Source organism: Eublepharis macularius, chromosome 2, assembly GCF_028583425.1.
Source record: "Eublepharis macularius isolate TG4126 chromosome 2, MPM_Emac_v1.0, whole genome shotgun sequence".
NCBI classification, from domain to species: domain Eukaryota; kingdom Metazoa; phylum Chordata; class Lepidosauria; order Squamata; family Eublepharidae; genus Eublepharis; species Eublepharis macularius.
The window spans coordinates 172,486,115-172,506,565 of record NC_072791.1 but is presented as its reverse complement, the minus strand read 5'-3'; the positions used below and the strand labels follow the sequence as shown (position 1 = coordinate 172,506,565).

Genomic DNA, 20,451 nt, shown 5'->3' with positions numbered 1-20,451 from the left:
AGGTTTATATACTGTCCTTCAGGACAACTTAACATCCACTCAGAGCAGTTTACAAAGTGTGTTATTATTCCTACAACAAAACACTCTGTGGGGGGGGGCGGTTGAGAGAGCTCCTACAAGTTCCTAGAAGCTGTGACTGATCCCAGGTCACCCAGCTGGCTTTAAGTAGAGGAGTGGGGAATCAATCCCAGTTCTCCAGATTAGAGGCCCACGCTCTTAAGCACTACACCAAACTGGCTGTAATTGGGTAGCATGAGCTGGAAAGAGGAGGGTCTATTTTCAGTCCTAGCTGAGAGAGATGGAGTGTAAAGAGTGGAGAGACTGATTCTTAATGGAGACCAGTTTTATCACTGGCAGGAGAATTGGGGAAAGTTAGCAAGCAGGTTTGGGAAGTAGGTGCAGAGTCACAATTGGGCTAGAGAAAGCTCTAAGGAGAGGAGATTTTCCCTACCTAGTCAAATGAAGATAGTTCTCAAGAGTGAAGAGATCCTTGGTGGGTGTGTTTGGAAACAGCCTGTGGAGACCTTCAGATTTAGTTAATGACTGAAGGAAAGCACTGAGGACTGGGGTACTAGAAAGTGAGTACTAGGATTCCTAACTCCAGAAGAGGAGATTACTAAAAGAAAGTATATTAGAGTACTTGGGAAAAAGCAAGGGAAAGCCTCAAAACATAAACCTTTAAGTATCTGTGAAGAGTATAAGAACTGAAGTCTCCTGCACGTTTTGATTTTACCTCAGATATACATGTTGAATTATCTCAGAGATTTTCAACCCCTAATTTCATCTGACCTTTCCCCTCCAAAGTAAATAAACTAGCTAGTTATTTCTGGAATTTTAAAAATGCCTCTGGTGCCATTTCTGTTGTTTAATGACAAGGGAATGTCTTTCCTGCCCTTCCTCCAGGAACCTTAGGGCAGCACACATGGTTAATCCCTTCTCTGGTTTATTCTAACCTTGTAGGACAGGCTGAGAAAGGGTAACTGGTGTGAGCTTTAAACCAGAAGGGTTCTTCCTCTCTCTCTATTTCTTTATTTTATCAAAGTAAAAACAGGGATACAAAAAGAAAGAAGGTGGGAGGGAAAAGTTAATAAGGTTAAGAAGATTTTGCGACTTATCGCTACAAGAGTTCTTAGAATACAGAGTGCACAAAAACTTAATCTTTTTCAATATTTATCCACATAGCAATAAAAATTGCAACTGTTAACTCCCATTACTATATACTACACATACTTAGCGCCTCCCACCTCCTTCCCCATACTTAGTAATAAAAATTAATAATCAAAAAGGAAAAACTCATTCCATTATTACTACACTATTTCATCTTATATCTTTATGTAACTGATTAATATAGCAATCTTCTCTACTTATCAATGTTTCCATATCTACAAACTATTTTAGCAATTATATATTTGATTATATATTCATACATTTCCCTCCTTGTTAGACTGTAACCTCTTATAAGCTATATACAATAAGTCAGTATGTGATCTTATTCCAATTTATAAAACTGCAACATCTTATTTATTCTATTCTTTATAAGCAAAATAATTTCCCCATTTCTCTTCAAATTCACTTATTGGTCTTCTATTTATATAACTCGTCAGTTTTGCCATCACTGCATATTCTGCCATCTTGTCTTTCCAAATTTCCTTGGTTGGACATTCATCTTCTTTCCATTTACTCCCAAATGTCACGCTTGCCGCAGTCAACAAATATCTGGATAATTCATGTAATGTTTTATCAATATTTTCTGGTATTATTCCCAGCAGCATAGTCTGGGGTTTCAAGGCGAAATCTAGTTTTAAATTTTTTTGCATCTCAGCGTGAATGTCTTTCCAATTTTTTTTACTTTTTTTGCATGTCCACAACATATGATAAAAAGAGCCATCCGCTTCTTTACATTTCAAACATGACCCTATATATTTCTTCTCCATTTTCTCAATATCCTTAGGCGTGATATACCATCTGAAAAACATCTTATACCAGTTTTCCCTTAGTGTTTGACTCGCTGTGAACTTTATACTCTTTGTCCAAAGATTCTCTCACTGTTGAAATGTTATTTCTTCTCCAAAATTTTGCATCCATTTTACCATGCAGGTTTTAACTTGTTCTGTTTCTGTATCATATTGAAGTAAAAGTTTATAAATGTGACCCAGAAGGTGCTCCTTCTTCTGTGTAATTATTTTCTTGAATTCTGTAAGATCTCTTAATTGTCCTCTATAAACTTTAAGAGCTTCTTTTAATCTGGAGACCGCCTGAAAATATATCCGCCATTGTATTTTTATTCCTTCATCTTGGATTTCTTGCCATGATTTTATCTTCCCTTGAGAGTTTATCATATCTCTATATGTTATTGTCATTGTCTTTTCTCCGGTTTTTATCACAAAAAGCTTCAATTGGTGATAATATTGGCAATATCAATGGACTTATTCTCTTTCTAACCGATTCCCAAATTTGTATCAGGCTGTCCCTTATAACATGATTCTTTTGTTGTCTCCTTATTCTTTTTGTCACCCAAAGGTAATTATGCAGCCCATCTGCTAAATCCACCACCTCTAGTTTTATTAATCTGTTCTTAGGGTTTCGTATCCAATCAATAATCCAAACCAAGCCAGCTGCTTGCTAATATAGAATCGTAGAATCATAGAGTTGGAAGGGACCATACAGACTATCTAGTACAACCCCCTGCCCAGTGCAGGATCAGCCTAAAGCATCTCTGACAAATATTCATCCAGCCTCTTCTTGAAAACTGTCAGTGAAGGGGAGCTCACCACCTCCATAGGCAGCTGATTCCACTTTAGAACTACTCTGATCGTGAAAAAGTTCTTCCTAATATCCAGCTGGTACCTTTGTGCATGTAATTTAAGCCCATTGTTTTGGGTCCTACCCTGTGCTGCCAACTGGAACAGCTCCCTGCCCTCCTCCAAATGACAGCCTTTCAAATACTTAGAGAGCAATCATGTCCCCCCCCTCAATCTCCTCTTCTCCAAACTAAACATTCCCAAGGCCCTCAGCCTTTCCTTGAAGGGCTCAGTCTCCAGACCCCTGATCATCCTCGTCACTCTCCTCTGCACCCTCTCGATATTGTCCCCATCTTTTTTGAAGTGAGGCCTCCAGAACTGCACACAATATCCAGGTGTGGCCTGACCAAGGCAGTATAGAGGCTATGTCCTCCTGCGATTTCGACACTATGGCCCCTTTGATACAACCCAGGATTGAATTGGGCTTTTTTACCACCACATCACACTGACTGTTCATATTTAGTTTACAGTCCACTCTTACCCCAAGATCTTTTTCACATATACTACTGCTCAGAAATGTATCCCCCATCCAGTATTTGTGCTTCCCATTTTTGTGGCCCAGATGTAATACTGTGTATTTGTCTTTGTTGAATTGCATCCTATTCACAGCTGCCCATTTCTCCAGAATATTCAGGTCTTGTTGAATTTTAATTCTATCCTCTTGGGTGTTTGCTACTCCTCCCAATTTGGTATCATCAGCAAATTTAATGAGCAGCCCTTCAACTCCTTTATCCAGATCATTGATAAAAATATTGAAAAGTACTGGACCACAAACCGAGCCCTGCGGCACCCCACTGGACACCTCCCTCCATTCTGATGAAACGCTGTTGACCACCACTCTTTGGGTGTGGTCCTCTAACCAGTTCCCTATCCACCGAACTGTCCTATAGTCCACAGTCTTCCAGTTTGCCCATCAGAATGTCATGGGGGACCATATCAAAAGCTTTACTGAAATCCAGACAAATCATGTCAACAGAGTTCCCCCGATCCAGTAAGCTGGTCACGCGATCAAAGAAGGAAACCCGGTTGGTCTGACAAGATCTGTTAGGGACAAAACCATGCTGACTTCCCCAGATCACTGAGCGGTCCTGCAGATGCTTATAGATTGATCCCTTTAAAATCTGTTCTAATATCTTCCCAGCAACAGAAGTCAGACTGACTGGCCTGTAGTTTCCTACAGGGTCATCCCTTCTTCCCTTTCTTAAAGACTGGGATAACATTCGGTCTTCTCCAATCTTGTGGCACATCCCCAGTCCTCCAGGAGGCCTTGAAGATGATGGACAGGGGTTCTGCAAGTTCTCTAGAAAGTTCGTTCAGCACTCTTGGGTGCACCCCATACGGCCCAGGGGATTTGTATTCATCCAGTGCAGCCAGATGTCTCTCCACAACCTCTCTGTCAATGTCAACTAGCCACTCAGGTGTCACGTCACATTTTCTACTTTCTCTAGATGTGCCTGAGTTCTTCAGGGAGAAAAGAGAGGCAAAAAAGTCATTAAGCCTGCCTGCTTTTTCTCTGTCCTGTATCAGAGTTTCTCCATCTACTCCCAATAGCGGTCCAGTTGCCCCTTTTACCTTGAAGTTGCTTGTCACATATCTGCAGAAGTTTTTGTTATTGTAGCAAGCCCTCCTGGCCAGACCCAGCTCGTACTGAGCTTTTGCTCTGCAGTACCTAGTAACACTCATATACTCCTCTTTAGAGGTCTGTCCATTTTCTCCATTTCCTGAACATTTCCTTTTTCTCCCTTAGCTTAATCTGGAGCTCTCTGTACATCCACATTGGTTTCGTGGAGCCCTTACCATGTTTCCATCTTGCTGGGATAGTGAGGGCTTGAGCTTGTAAAAGCTCATGTTTGAGAAGAGCCCACCCTTCACTCGCTCCTTTCTTTTCCAGCACATTCCCCCACAGAATGACTCTCATCAAGCCTCTGAAGTTGGCCCTATGAAAATCTAACATACGAGTCTGGCTACAAACTTCCTTGCCCCTCCCCCACAGCAACTGGAATTCAAGGAGGACATGGTCACTTCCCTTAAGGTCCCCACCACCTTCACCTCATCTACCAATTCTTCCCTGTTGGTTAATATCAAGTCTAGTATGGCCAAGCCCCTTCTAGCTTCCTCCACCTTGATATAACTTGATATTATCCATAGCTGACCAATCTTATCCTTAGCTGACCAGAAGCATTCTTCATGTTCTTAGCCCATCACGGTAATCACTACACAAACTGACTCTCAGACTCTTTTCTGAACTACTTTTCAGGGAAAGTGGCAGGAATGAGAGACACTTCTGAGGCTAGAAACTCCTATATATATATATAAAGACAAGTGTCCTGACTGATTCATCAATGGACAGCCCAAACCCGTGGACACATAGAAACATGAAATTTGGGGAGAACATTACTTTCATGATGTAAACACCCACTAAGAAGGGATTTTAAGAAATTCGCCCCCTTAGGGGGTAAAAAGGGGTAAAATGTGTTTTCCCAAAGGGATACAGCTTCCCTCTGTGGCTGGCAGGCTGCTGCCTGCTTACGCCCCTGCTCACTGCCAACTCGACCACTCTTCCCTGATTGTGCCAGCCTTTCAAGGTCATTTGCATATGTGGGCTTGTTATGATCTTCACTTTCTTTAGGGTGGATTTTGCTTTAAATCTCCCCCTTATACCCTCTGGGTAGTTTGCTGCCACCAGGAATATATTTTTCCAAAATGTTTTATTTAAATTTTCCCTTTTGTAACATGTTTGAGCGTCAGGCTCCTTCGTGGTTCTATGTGGCCCTGAGGATAGGAATGGGAGATAACTCTGGGATATAACAAAACAAAGTTTATTTTTTTAAGAAGCGTATTGGTTACATAAAAGTCGTTCTTAGTTCTTCTAGTTGCTTCATCCAAACGCATTCACACAGATCTCTTGTAAGGCTTCACACACAGTTAGCCTCTTCAAATAGAGTGAATATATAGTTTCACAGACACACACAGTTCAGGCTTCCACTCAGGTGGCCTTTCCCTCACAAATACATGAACACACTCAGGCTGCACACAGCTCGCCTCTCTTGCCCTAACTGAACCTTTTTCTCTCCCTTAGTAACTGAAAACCGCCTTCACTCTGCCCACTCTGTCATCAACCAATCATATCATTCACTCAACTCTCTTTTTCACCCCCACTCTTCACCAGTCTCACCAAACATTTAAAGACACATGCACCCATTTCTTGAAATCATTACAGGGCTCATGGGGGCTCACAACATTCCACACCTCATCCCCTCCAAGACACAGTTGGAACACAGAGGTAATTTGCATATGCGGCCTGATTGTTCCTCACTCCCCACATTCTAAAGAGTATGCAGTTGCTATTGGGAATCATTGAATGTGTCCTGAGGTAAAATGCACCTCCCAGTCTTCCCCTCAAAGTTCACTAGGGTTGCTCATCTCCCTGTGGTGCCTGGCTTTCCTATGTGGCTGGCAGACTCCTGCCTGCTTGCACCCCCCTCTCTCAGATTGGTCAGCTATGGAACTCTGTGTTCTGAGGTAAAAATCAGGTAAAGAAAACTGCAGACAGTTGAAGAAAGACGGTATAACTTTTATATAAAAGTTAGTATGGCAACTGAGCACGGGCAGTTCTACGTGACCTGCTCCAGAGTGAGCTCACCCAGCATTCTAGTGATGCTAGCACCTAAGGAGAAAACCAACAATGTGGTCTACAAAGAAGTCTTTCAGTAGAAAAAGAAAATGGATGTACTTATTTTTCACTTTATTTATTGCACTACAATTTTTCCTTTTAAAATCTCTTCAATAAATGCTACATTTCGAAATTCATTTCATCAGTTTTCGGCATCAACACCCTTCTCTTTATTCAAACACCTTTGTGAAGCTCAGGTACTATGCTATTATACTACAAAACCAACTTAAAAAAAACACAAACCAAAAAATGTTACATATCCATAAGTATTATAACCTGATTTAAAGCAGTTAAATACCGTAGCGAAGCACAGGTAGCAAGCTAGTTATATATACACAGGAGGACTATCAATATGTTCAGCATTTTGCAGAAGTGCAAGATGACATATACCTGCTCCTAGGAACCTGTAAGGTAAGGTAACAAAGGACAGGCAGGATGATGGAGGTAGGGATATACAGAGGAAGTGTACTCTTTAGTTTCCAGTTACACCACTTACGTTTGATTAGGGGAGGGGGAATTGGTTGTGCGAACCCTCTGTCTTGGGAGGAAAGCATGTCTACTGCAGGATTATCCCTCCCTTGGCACTTCATAACCCCACCCCCAAGAATCTTCAGCCTTCAAGGTGGCCATATTGCAGTTTGAGAGCTGCTGCTTTAAGTGAAAGAGATATATCAAAACTACACACTTGTGAAATTATGGGGCACATAAACTGGGAGGAAATACTGCTTTACAATATAGAGGAATTTAGCCTTAGTGGTCCCTCCCCAAACACCCACTTTTGAATGATCATACTAGGATTATATCTTGCTCTACCACTTTTCAGTTCTTGTTCTCAAATGCAGCACCAAATACTTAAAGTCACATAGTATTTCCCCCTTACGCTTTAAAATGCAAACAATTTGTTTTCATTACTTCCAAATATTGCACCAAAGTATAACACTAAAAACCCCATACATTTCCATTTGTTTTTCTACTTATATTCTCCCTTCTTGAGTAGTAGATTTATGAATTTAATTTCTGCTTTATAGAAGTTATCACTTTTAACAACTACAAGAGAGAGACTCTAAATTGTTTTTATTGCTGCTAGACTCTTCAAGACATCTTGCTCTGTCTTGTCATTTACATTTCACATTAAATGTGAAATACGTTTGGAATGAGCAAATATTTGTTTTAATTTGACCCATCTGTTAAATGAAATACAAAAGGAACTGCTACATCACAATATTTAAATTCAGCAATTTGTAAACAATATATCTGCTCATTCTGCCTGGGTTAAAAGCACCCTAAAGCATAATTCTTATGAAAGCCACGGTATCAAATGCATTGTATTATTCTCATGGACTCAGGCCATGAGTTCCCTCTTCTGTTCATTAATTTATTTTTCCAACCCAAGTTAATTAGTGAGACTCATATTAAAGAATCATTTGAAATACAGCACAGAAGTCACTGAAATAAGCACAAACTAACACCCTCTCCCTCTCACACTTACACACAGTTAAAGGCATTGTAGCAAAGATTCTTGCAGAAAGAAATCAGGGAACGGCTTTCATTTTGTTTCCTTATGCCAGCTCTATTTTTTTTTAAAGCAGCAAAGGACAAAGTTGTTGGTATACTAATATGCCCAGGACTGGTTTAGTCATTACACTAAGTTTATTATATATCAGATCCCAGCCAGCCACAGAGGGATCCTCAGCTTAAAGAATAACTTGGCAAAGAGCGGATATTTTCAACTCTGTTTGCTATTGAAAGAAAAAACAATGTCATATTATCTAGTAGTGCATAAGTTTAAAACAGTGTACCATTATAGGAATGCAATGACTGTGTTATATATTATCATGAAGAAATGAGAAAGAGAAGACTGAGAACAGCACCTCCATTTGAGCCAACAATATAGATGGGTGTCTGTTTTTCCAACTGCACAACCTGAATTAATACAGGCAGGAAGTGAGCAAGGTCATCGGGGTAGAAGAAAGAAGGCCCCATAACCACCAATATAGCTCTGTGATAGGGATGCCAGCTCCCTGGTGGGAACAGGGATCCCCTGCCACCACCTTTCACCCCCCTGGCCTGCTCCCCTGAACGGAGGAAGGGGGAAGAGGGAGGGGAAAGAGAGGGAAGGCAGGCTGGGAGCCACCCAAAATGCTATGTTTGGGGCCCCTTTTGGCCCTGCTGTGGCCTAGACTTGCCATCTCCCAGGCCACACCTGCCACCCCCAGCCCCACTCACTTGGCTGATGATGAGGAAGACACGGGGGTGGGGAGAAGCGCATACATGCTCTCTCTCATCGCGCCGGTGATAGAGGAATCGTGGTGGGTGCTGAAGCCAAGTACCATGAAAACCAGCTCTTTGGAGGCAGTTTTTACTGAGCTCCTTCACGTGCATGATTCCTCCATCATGCTCATTTTCCAATATGACAGGGCACGCTGAAGCAGAGTTCAGTGAAAACTGCTTCAAGAGGGATGGTTTTCACAGTGCTCAACTTCAGTGTGCACCGCAATTCCTCCATTGTACTGGAGAATGTCATTTTCTGGTGCGACAGTGGAGTGTGGGAGAGTGTACACTATGTACATCCACAGGAGGTGGGTACCCTGCTGCCCCCACCCCTGCTTGGGCCCCTGGCAACCCTACTGAGACGCCGTAGCTTCTGGTTTTCAACTGGAAGTGACATCATTGGGGGCTCTGGAATGGATGTGCAAGGATCATGGATTGCCTCCTCCTGGCTACCTACCAACCTCCCATCCTCTGCCTTTCAGGTAAGTGGGGCTGGTAACCCTAGTCTGTGAGGTAGCCACTCAGATTCTATTGCTAGATTCCTAGAAAGTGTACAATATTGTCCCCATCTGGAAATCAGATTTAAGTAAGAAAATGGCACAGCTTGTGATGATGACTGATCATAGTGCTGCTTCAAGCCTCTCTAAAATCCTAAAGCAGATCATGCGACATGGACTCTGAATTTTAAAAGCTGTATGATCACAAGGTTCAAAAACTAGAAGGTGCACCCCCCCCCCAATGCAAGCAATACATTGAATTCAAAATATTAATGAAAGCACTCTGGGTTTTCAGTTCAGCTCCTTCCAGGCTTAGTTTAACACTGAAGTACTAAACAAGGAGTATAAATGTATTTCAAGAAAGAGATACTAATGTACTGTAGTACTAGTACTAGTGTAGTGCAGTAATAAGAATCTACTTCAGGAAATCTGATGTTCAGATCTGGCACTAGCCACCATGCGACACTATGCAGAGGTATTCCAGTCTTCGTTAACTGATTTCAATTATTTCAGGCAAAATAAAGGAAAAAGTAGGCAGTATATATTCAAGGTGCTTGGAAAGTCTTGTGTTAGAGTCTTGAAGATTCCGCTTTTTGTTTTTGTTTTAAAAAGTCAGTCTCTAGCTTTTCTTTAACAAGAACAATTAAAATGATAAAATTACATAAAATTGAACATGTTTAAAGTACTTCACTTGTTGCAATAATATACCTACAACAGTTCTTTAATGTAGGCTGATGGTATTTTTATATGTCTGTTTGTGAGAAAGAACTTTTTAAAAAATTGCCTGAAATAATTGAAATCAGTTAATGAAGACTGGAATACCTCTGCATAGCGTCGCATGGTGGCTAGTGCCAGATCTGAACACCAATTTTTTGCCAAACCCCCCCCCCCATCTTCTTTTTTGCTGTGAACCTATATAGCTATACATTTTCTGAAGTTGATAGTGTATTACTGGCTCTTGCTTACAGTACAAAAAACTTATTTGGACATCCCCAATACAATCTATTTTGTAGATATGAGTTGGTACTGACATTCACTATATCTGGAATTCCTGACTTGGAAATGCATTCTGCCGACAAGCAACTAGCTGGGACTTCACTGACCACAGATCATAGCAAATGTGCATGGAGCTAGGAAAGAACAGCACAATTATTGATCGACCTAAGAATGTATGCTTGTTAATATGTGCATTCAACACCTTCGCTCACCCTCAGTTTCCAATGTGGATAGCTAAAGAGTAATCAAAACAACTCTGGCTTGGCAGTGTGCACATTCATATGCTAGCTAGTTCATTTATTGTAGCACTAGACTTGTACAAAGCAAGTCCGTAAAGACAAGGAATTGTGGCAATTCAAGCAGAACATGATGAAAAGTGCATCTAAGAGCCCTCCACAAGATGCTGAGGCTACATGGATCACAGCCTGGAAAGATTCTCAGGATGGTGAGATGACAACTTGATTAGGTTTAGTTTGAAAAATGTGGCAAGAGAGATAAGAATCAAACATAATTCCAAAGTTATTGGTCTTTTAACAGACTTCAAGAAGAAAAAAATCCAAGAAAAGCAACTACATCTGTAAGATCAACTATCTTCCTCATCTACCAAGGCCTAGCTTCAAGCACAGTGAATATATAAAAAGTCTGCTCCCAGTATGAGCAACCAGGGGTTTTGTTTGTTGGTTTGTTACTGGACCCGATTCTATACCTTGAACAGCATGGTTATCAGATGAACAGTACCATCCTAAGCGTGCATACTCAGCAGTAAGTCCCTTTGTGTTCAGTGGGCATTATTCACTAATAAGGAGGCTTAAGATTGTAGCAAAAACTGCTAACTTAATAATGGCTCCCCCACAAGAGCCTTTGAAAAGTGCAGTGTCATTGCCAGTTATACGGCTAGGTAGCACCAGTATGCCTGAAATAAATGCTATTCCTTTCCTAATTATAGCGGCTCTCCAAGAGGTTGCATGACAGTTTTCTGGACACACAACTGGCACTCCCTTAGGAACTAAATGGCAGCCTCACACTCCAAAGGCACTGGTGGGAAATTACTACTAACATGGTCATCTCCATTAGAGATGGGCATGAACAGGGAAAAAACTGAACACGATGTTCATTGTTCATTGCCATCCACGAACAGGGATTAATGAACATCGACAGACATGACATGTTCACGAACATGTTTGTAGTTGGAGGTTCGTGGGAGCCAGAACAGCCCCCTTGGGACTTAGCTGAATTTGAGCCGGGGAAAGGAGAGTCCATGGGTCTCCCCCTTTCATGTCATGTTCTCTTCACAGTGGCAAAAACTGGAATGTCTGTGGGAAGCTACTTTAAGGGGTTACAAACTGACCTTCCCAATGTCCAATACCCACCACATTAACAGGGGACATAGTCCTCACTGTCCTCTGAAGACCCCCCCCCCCAAGTTTCAGAGAGATTGCACCCTGGGAAAGGCATGATCCATGGGTCTCCCCCTTTCATGTCATTTTCTGTTTACAGGGGCAAAAACTGGACTGTCTGCTGGAAGCTACTTTGAGGGGTTATAAACTGACCTTCCAAATGTCCAATACCCACCAAATTTGCAAGGGACATAGTCCTCACTGTCATCTGAAGACCCCCCAAGTTTCAGAGAGAGTGGACCCTAGGAAAGCCATGATCCATGTATCCCTCCCTTGACTGTCATTTTCTTTTCACAGTGGCAAAAACTGGACTGTCTGCTGAAAGCTACTTCGAGGGGTTACAAGCCAGAAGGAAAACCAGAAGGAGTTCAGACAGAGTTCAGACAGTCCATGCCTATGTTGCCAGGGGAATTGATTGAAAGGCGCCAGACTGTCTGGCTTACCAACGGCTAACGAACGCCACAAAGAGGGCTTGGAATGAACACATGTTCGCCCGGAACAGGGCCTCATGAACAGCTTGCTTGCGAACAGCGGATTGGGCTTTTTTTTGTTCGTATCGCTGTTCGTGCCCATCTCTAATCTCCATCTTCTGAACTGGCAACTCTGGAGTCATAGAAATGACTTTCTGAAAGGATAGGCCTGTCTCAGGGTACCATTTTTACGTGAACAGTCACTGCTCAACAATATCATGCTAAGCAGAGTGGCATCCGTCTAAGGGAAGCCAGTGGGCTTAAATGAATTATTCTTCTAAGTATGGCACTGATAAACACATGACCTTCTGATAAAGATTGTTTGTCAGTCGGGTTGCCAGGTCTCTTTACTGTCCCAGCAGGAGGCTGGGGACCTGGCACTTAACTTGTTTGCAGTTGCAGCGTGTTTTACTCATGCTTCGTGCATGCACTCCCGTGCCTGCGCGATGATGTCACTTCTAGTGACATCACTTATAGGTGATGTCATTTGCAGTTGGGGTGGTGCAGTGACATCACACCTGAGAGTTACATCATTGTTCCACCCCTGGGAGCGTGCCCAGGAGGCCCATTCAGGCACCCTTTCCCCCTGACAACAAGGTGAGTCATGGCAGGGGGTGAAGGGTGAAAACAGGATCCCTGCTCCCACTGGGGGAATAGGTTCCCTATTTATCAATGAGATTTTTAACCAGCACTCCAATCCCTGCTGCTTTTATGCAGAAATAAGGCCCATAGACCTTAGCATGTCTTACTTCTTGGCAGGCCTTTTTTTCCTGGGAAAAGAGGTGGTGGAACTCAGTGGTGGGACTCAGGACCACACAATGATGTCACTTTGGGTCAGCTGGAACAAGGGAGGAGTTTTTTTAAGTTTAAATTGCCATCAGCGAAAATGGTCACATGGCCAGTGGCCTCGCCCCCTGATCTCCAGACAGGGGGGTAGTTTAGATTGCCCTCCACACCACTCGGCGTGGAGGGCAATCTAAACTCCCCTCTGTCTGGAGATCAGGGGGCGGGGCCACCAGCCATGTGACCATTTTCAAGAGGTGCCGGAACTCCGTTCCACCGCGTTCCAGCTGAAAAAAAGCCCCGCTTCTTGGAATTTCAAATAACCGCCAATTCCTTTCAAGTTTTTTTTTAAAGACTTGCATATTAACCAGCCCATCCCCACTGACCCCCATTCCATTCCATTCTCTCTCTACATATCATAGGGGTGGACCATTAAGATGCAAAGCAAGTCTAATTCTTTTCAAAAATGGAGAAACTATAAGGCATTATCAAGCAGTATGAACAGACAAAGTAAACTGAATTTTACTGTCCCCTGCTTAATTTAAGTGATACAAAGTTCTAACACTATATAAGCAGCGAATTTAGACTTAAATGGAAACATTTCAATAAAAAGAACACTTTCTTTAAAATGATGATAGGAAAATGGAGGATCGGGGTTGTAGGAGCCTGTAAGCAAGCCCAGCCATTCAGCTCTGTGCATAAAGAAAAGGGAGATGCAGCTGAAATGAAAACCATTCCTCTCAAATGCACATTCTGAAGGCACTAATGCTTCCCTTAATATCACCAACACACAGGTTCCATACAATTTATGCATGCCACTTGCTTTCTGCTGAGCAGAAACTATTTCCATAATGAACAGGGAATGGTGAAACACTAAAGGAATATGAACCCTACTACGTTTTTCATCACCCCCAGCTGAATCAATCCTAGCCATACCATTTCCTCTTCATTTATTATTTGCCCAGAACCATTTCTACCACAAAGCCCCACACCAACCTGATGTGATTTTACCTAGAAAGAGAATGGTCTGTTTCCTGGAACTCCTGCCATCTGGATTTTCAGTTTTCCTTAGGTACTGGTGTTGGTTGTCTCGCTCTGCTTTTACTGCTAAGGTTCCTTGTTTGTGGAGCATCAGGGTTTTCATCATTTTCCGGCACATAAAGGCTACAGATGCCAAAACCACAACATAGACGATGAAAGCAGTGAAGATACCGGTCTGGAAGACTTTCCATTTGGAGGATAAACTGGTGCATACAGTCATATTTAAATTTAGCTGGGGCAAGTGGTGCCTCCCTTGGGGCTTCGCGCAGGCAACCAACCCACGATGGCCCTGAATGACTTCTAAGGGATATTCCGTGCCCATGGAGAAGAGGAGAGGAAGGGCTACCAAGACTGATGTAATCCAGACAAAGGCAATAAGGATCTTAACTTTGCAGGATCCTGATGTGGCTTTGAACTTGAAGGGATGGCAAATGGCAATGTACCTTTCAAAACTTAGAGTGGCCACATGCAGCACTGTAGCATAGCTGCATGCCTCAAAAATGAAGCAATACAGCTTACATGCTATGTCACCTTTAGGAGTAGAGAACGGGCTCCATATCATACTGAAGAACTCCACAGGCATTCCCAGCAAGATGACCAGGAGGTCTGAGCATGCCAGACTCACCATGTGGTCTGTAACTTCTTTCTGCAGGTAGCCTTTCTTCTGCAGCAGTTTGGTAGTGTGGATGGTGATGCTGTTGCCCAAAATGCCTGCCACAAAGATGATAGCATAGAGTAGTGCAAGGGTGATCTTGATCCACTGGGCCACATCAAACTCTGGAATGTGGCTGTCATCGATGATGTCCCAACAATCCAGCTGGCCGTTTTGTGTTGCCATGAGTAGGACTAATTACAAACTGAACAGGGAAAATGAGAAAAAAGAAAAGGTCAGGACACATATCATCACCCCGATCCCCTTAAAAACTAAATAAGAGGTCTCAGACAACATATTTGACAAAATGGATTAAAGCCCACAATACAGTAAAACACACAAGTCTTTAAGGTTAAACAGATCTCTTTTGTATTTTCCTCTTATAGATTAATATAGCTACCCTACTAAATAGCTCTACAATGCTTTTACTATGACCCTATACTGGTTTACTCACAGATAAGATACCTGAAGGTTATGGAAGTTACTCCAAATTGTGCACAGGATTTCAGCCTTAAAGCCTAATGCTATTACATATGCTTACTCAGAAACAAAACCACTGAATTCAACCAGAGCTAAAGAAAAGTCCACAATGAACTATAAAGAAACACTTCACCTTTATACACAGACAGATACAGCTGCTTTCCTGCCACACCTGAGTCAGGACTCCACTTCAATCACAGTGGTATTTTCCAAAGGGAAAGTGAACTCTTATTCACCTGCTTTTATTCCAGGAGTTAATATAATTCCTTCCTCACAGTGTTGTTTCTTTTCTGTACGTTAGTTCTTCCTCAAATAGATCCTCTCTCAGACTGAAAACTTAAACCACGGCTTCCTCCAGTCAACCAGCCTCTTCCTGCCTTGCCCTAGGAGAGACTTCTACGCAGCTGATAGACAACAATGTCCATCAAACATTAACTTGCTGCTGAACTGCAGAGGAGATGTGATCACTGATCGAAAAGATAAAGCGGGCAGAAAAGGAATGAAGCAAACCTGGGTCAAGTTATACAGCCAGGCTTTTGCTTCTTCCCTTGAAATCTGAGCCTAACTTTTAAGAAATAGGAAGTGAAACCTGGCTGAGAACAAACAAAGGTGTGGTGGTGTTTAAAAAGGACTTTATTACCGCATTCCGTTTAGTCTCTTTTCTTAATTCACTGCTTTTCAAGTGGGTGGAATAAAGAGCCGAGTTAAAGGGCAGTTTCAGAATTATCGCTGGGTTCTTGCTTTTTAAAAAGGTAGTTGTAACTTAGAAACCACTTGCAATAGAGTAATTCTGAAGAAGCTTCCTAAAATTCAATGAGATTTCCTTGTGGTACTTTGAAATAAATACAAACTAGTTCAGTGGCACATTGAAGACTAATAAAATTTATTTCAGCATAAGCTTTTGTGAGTCAGAGCTGTGCCTCATGAAATCTCATGCTCAAATGAACATTCTTAATCTTTAAAGCCTTGTTTGCTAGACATGTGTTTGTAGGGTTCCCAACCTTCAGGCAGTGGCTGGAGATCTGGAATTACAACTGATGTTCAGATGACAGAGATCAGTTCCACTGGAAAAAATAGCTGCTTTGGAAGGTGGGCTATATAACATTATACTTAGCTGAGGTCCCTCCCCTCTAGGCTTGCCTATCCCTTGCCCGGGGTGGGGGATCCCCTGCTCCCACCTCCTCCCCCCAGACCTCACTTACCTGGCCAGTGGGGGGCATGCCCCCATGGTGCCCCCCAGGCAGCGTGCTGCACCCCCACACCCCGCAACAGGCCTGTTTGGGGCTGAATCAAGCCTGTGGGGGTGATTCAGCCCTTTGACAAGTGCAGGAGCGCATGCCGGGCCACGCTTTGACCCGTGTGATGACGTCACTTCCCAGAAGTGACATCATCACGCATGCCAGGAGCACACACATGTGTATGCACACGCTATGTGCGCACGCGAGGAGACACACAGAAGAGTTCAGAGGGTAAGTGCCAGGTTCCCAATCCCCAACTGGGGGACTCAAGGGACCTGGCAATCCTACTCTTCTCCAAAGCCCTGCCTCCCTCCCCGGGCTCCACCCCATACCCAAATATCCAGGAATTTCCAGTCTGGAGCTGGCTATCCTAACTGATTGATTGTGCTGCAACATGGCTACCTGTCTGAGACTATTGGTGGTGGAATGTGCCACCAGCTTAATGGTGAGTATTCTGGATTAAATTGTTTATTTGCCTATATATGTAAGAGAACACATGTACTTAAAAGCAACACTTAGAATCACAGAATAATAGGGTTGGAAGGTATCTCTAGGGTCATCTAGTCCAAACCCTGCACAATGCAGGAAATTCACAACTACCCCCCTGACTGCCCCAGTGACCCTTGCTCCATGCCCAGAAGATGGCAAAACACCTCCAGGATCCCTGTCCTGTGGAAAATTGCTACCTGACCCCGAGGTGGTGATCGACATTACCCTGGGCATGTAAGAAGGCCGCAAGAACTAAGCACTGATGTAACCCATTCTGCCCTCTCCCTCATGATCTGCCCAAGTTCACAGAATCAGCATTGCTGTCAGATGGCCATCTAACCTCTGCTTAAAAACCTCCAAAGAAGGAGAGCCCACCACCTCCCAAGGAAGCCTATTCCACTAAGGAACTACTCTATCAGGAAGTTCTTCCTAATGTTTAGCCAAAAACTCTTTTGATTTAATTTCAAGCCATTGGTTCTAGTCCAACCTTCAGGGGCAGTGGAAAACAACTCTGCACCATCCTCTATATGACAGCCCTTCAAGTACTTGAACACAGCTATCATATCACCTCTCAGTCGTCTCCTCTCCAGGCTAAACATTCTGAGCTCCTTCAACCTTTCCTCATGGGACTTGTTCTCCAGACCCCTCATCATCTTTGTTGCCCTCCTCTGGACACATTCTAGCTTGTCTATTTCCTTAAATTGTGGTGCCCCAAACTGAACACAATACTCTAGGTAAGGTCTAACCAGAGCAGAGTAGTACAATACCATCACTTCTCGTGATCAGGACACTATGCTTCTGTTGATACAGCCCAAAACCTCATTTGCCTTTTTAGCTACCATATCACACTGCTGACTCATGTTCAGTGTATGGTCTACTAAGACCCCTAGATCCTTTTCACACATACTACTGCCAAGACAAGTCTTCCCCACCCTATAATTACGCATTTGATTTTTCCTTCCTAAATGCAGAACTTTGCATTTATCCCATTGTGGGTTTCTTTCTATGAGGCACGATCATTGATTTTTCATGAGCCCATTATCTTTTACTGCATATGGGAGACTGGAGCAAGAAATTTGTTATGCTGCAGTTTTGAATGTTCTGTGGTGTTCTTGAAAAAGAGAATTGTTCGAAACAGGCCTAGAGAAAATTAATTAAAAATACATTTAAATATCTGTATACTTGATTGTAGATATTGGTTTCCCACAGAGGATTTATAGCTTCTTTTTGGTAACTCTACTCTGGGGAGCCCCTTTATTTTTGGTGAGGCTGGAAAACTGGGCTAAAACAAAGACATTGAATTTCAACAGAGATAAATGTCACTTATCTGTCATGCAGACCTAAGTCTCTATGAAAAGGTGATATAACTCCATAGCAGTGGAGAGAGCTACAACAGATTAAAATACCTCCAAATGTCTATGCCTACTGCTTCCTGCAAATCACAGAGATCAATGCTGAATGGCGATATCTAGGCTCAGTCTTGCAGGGATGTTATTTGGTCTCTAAAATCTCAAATGGTCTACTTCTAAAAGTAAAAATGTATTGTCAGCTCAACTTGTTTTTTTCCTTCTTAAGAGCAAAGCAATGTAAGATATTAAGTGGTTGCCTTATATTTCCTTGTAGTCTGTCTTCTTATAAAGGCAGCCCAAATATGTCATAAGCAAAAGAAGCCCAACTGTCTGCACCTGTTTCAGTTGATTATTTACACAGTCCTTTTTCAGGAAAAAAAAATTCTTCCCTGCAATCTTTGCACAGCTTCAAGCCCTGCTGCCCCAATCCTCCTCCGTTGTGTTTGATAATTCAAATTTGTTCTGCTCAGACAAGCTTTCTATTATTGCCCAATTTCTTTCACTTAATTTTACTTTATAAAAAGTGTGAACAAAGATTACATATGCATGAGTGAATTGTGGAAATGAAGCAAATTAAAATTTGCTGGTTACTGGAGGCTGTGGAAGAAGATGGGGGAGGAAATAGGGGGCCCGGAAGATGATGGTTTTTCCTTTTTTCAAAACCAATTATAAAAAGAGAACCAGAGTCTTGTGGTGTTAGCAGTATAAGGTAGTAATCAGTTTTTATTTATTAAAATGTTTTCTTCCCAGAAGAACTGAGACATCTGGTGGAACTCCTTATTCCACTTTGGTCACTTTCCCCTTCTGCTCTTGATAGAGGGCAAAATTGGCCATAACATGGGAGGGAAAGGGAATGATGAAGGATTTGGGGAAGGGATGTCTCTCTCCCATCTTTAGACATTGAAAACCATAGATGGACTTTCCTTACAAAGATATGACTCTGGATTCCACAGGGGGTTTCCACTGACTGGAGGATTATCACAGATTCCTCCACTCACTGTAGACCTCCAGCTTCCCCTCATGCTTTTCCTGCCCCCCTCTCAAGAACAATTAGAAGGGCATTTTGGACAAGAAAATAACATTCCAACAGTCAGCAGGTTTTGAGTGCAGTGGCACCTTAGAGACCAACAAGATTTTCAGAATGTAATCTTTCAAGAGTCAGAGCTCTCTTATTCAGACTCACACCGTGCTGTTCTCCTTCAGACCAACACCCAACCAAACAGTTCAACAGTCAATGGGCTTAGAAGGGTGTAACTGTATTTTGAATTGAACTGTAAGACATGGTAAGCCTACATTTTAGCAGTAATCTTTAATTTACAAATATGCAGGTGAACAAACGTGCAATATAAATGACCCTATAAATTTTTTGGTTCATCTGAAATATCTGTTCAGATTCCTCTAGTCTAGTCACTCCCTGCATAATAGATCCCATTTCCAAATAATTTCTCCCTCAGATTTCCTTAATGGCCAATGGGAAAGAAAAGTGTTTTCATTCTCTGTTCCCCTTCATATGTTCCAAGTGGCATGGAGGTTTTCTTTTGCTGAGAAGTGCCTGTTAGTCACCTTTCCTCATCATCATTGATTGGCAATGAAAAACATAATTTAATATTTTGCTACTTAAAATTTTTTAAACTCAAACCCCAATATTTTCATTCAACATAACCATTCACTATCAGGAGAGTTGGAGATTATGAGTTCACATATGTTAAAAACTATATATCCTAGGGTTGCCAGTCCCCCACTGGGGGCGGGGAATCCCCTACTCCCACCCTCCACCCCCTGCCTCCGCTTACCTGGCTGGTGGGGGAGACACATGCCTCCCAAGGGTGCACTCCAGGGCAGCACAGCACACTCCTGTGGGCCCAATCCAGCTTGGATCAGGCCTGAATCATCCTGAAATGGGTCACTGTGGAGCTTGGGAGAGCTCTCGTGTGCCACAGCAGCCTGTTCAAGGCTGATCCGGGCCAATCTGAGTCCAATCCAGGCCAATTTGGGCCTGAATCAGCCTGGATCAGGCTGCTGTGGAGTGCGAGAGTGCTCCCATGCTCCACAGCAGCTCATTCCAGGATGATTCAGGCCTAATCTGGGCTGATATGAGCCTGCATCGGCATGAATTCAGACCAATTCGAGCCCGATTTGGCCCCTGCAGAGTGCAAGAATGCTCCTGGGAGGTGACTATAGCCTGCACGCTGATGTCACTTCCTGAAAGAGCTTGTGCAATGCGTGCACATGAGAAAGAGAAGATAAAATAGGTGCAGGGTCCTCTACCTCCTGCTGGGATGACAGGGGGACCTGGCAACCCTAATTTATCCCC

At 42.8% G+C, this 20,451-nt stretch overlaps 1 protein-coding gene across 1 annotated transcript in view; it reads right to left on the bottom strand.

Moving 5' to 3' along the window:
• GPR39 (G protein-coupled receptor 39) overlaps nt 1–15,421 on the bottom strand; it is a 193,171-nt gene extending 177,750 nt beyond the window's left edge. The window contains exons 1-2 of the mRNA XM_054972117.1: nt 15,298–15,421; nt 13,900–14,786 (exon numbers count right to left, since the gene is read on the bottom strand). Of these exons, the coding sequence (XP_054828092.1) occupies nt 13,900–14,767 (868 nt within the window). The 5' untranslated portion in view covers nt 14,768–14,786; nt 15,298–15,421. The remainder of the gene's footprint in view (nt 1–13,899; nt 14,787–15,297) is intronic.
• Between the last annotated feature and the right edge of the window lie 5,030 nt (nt 15,422–20,451).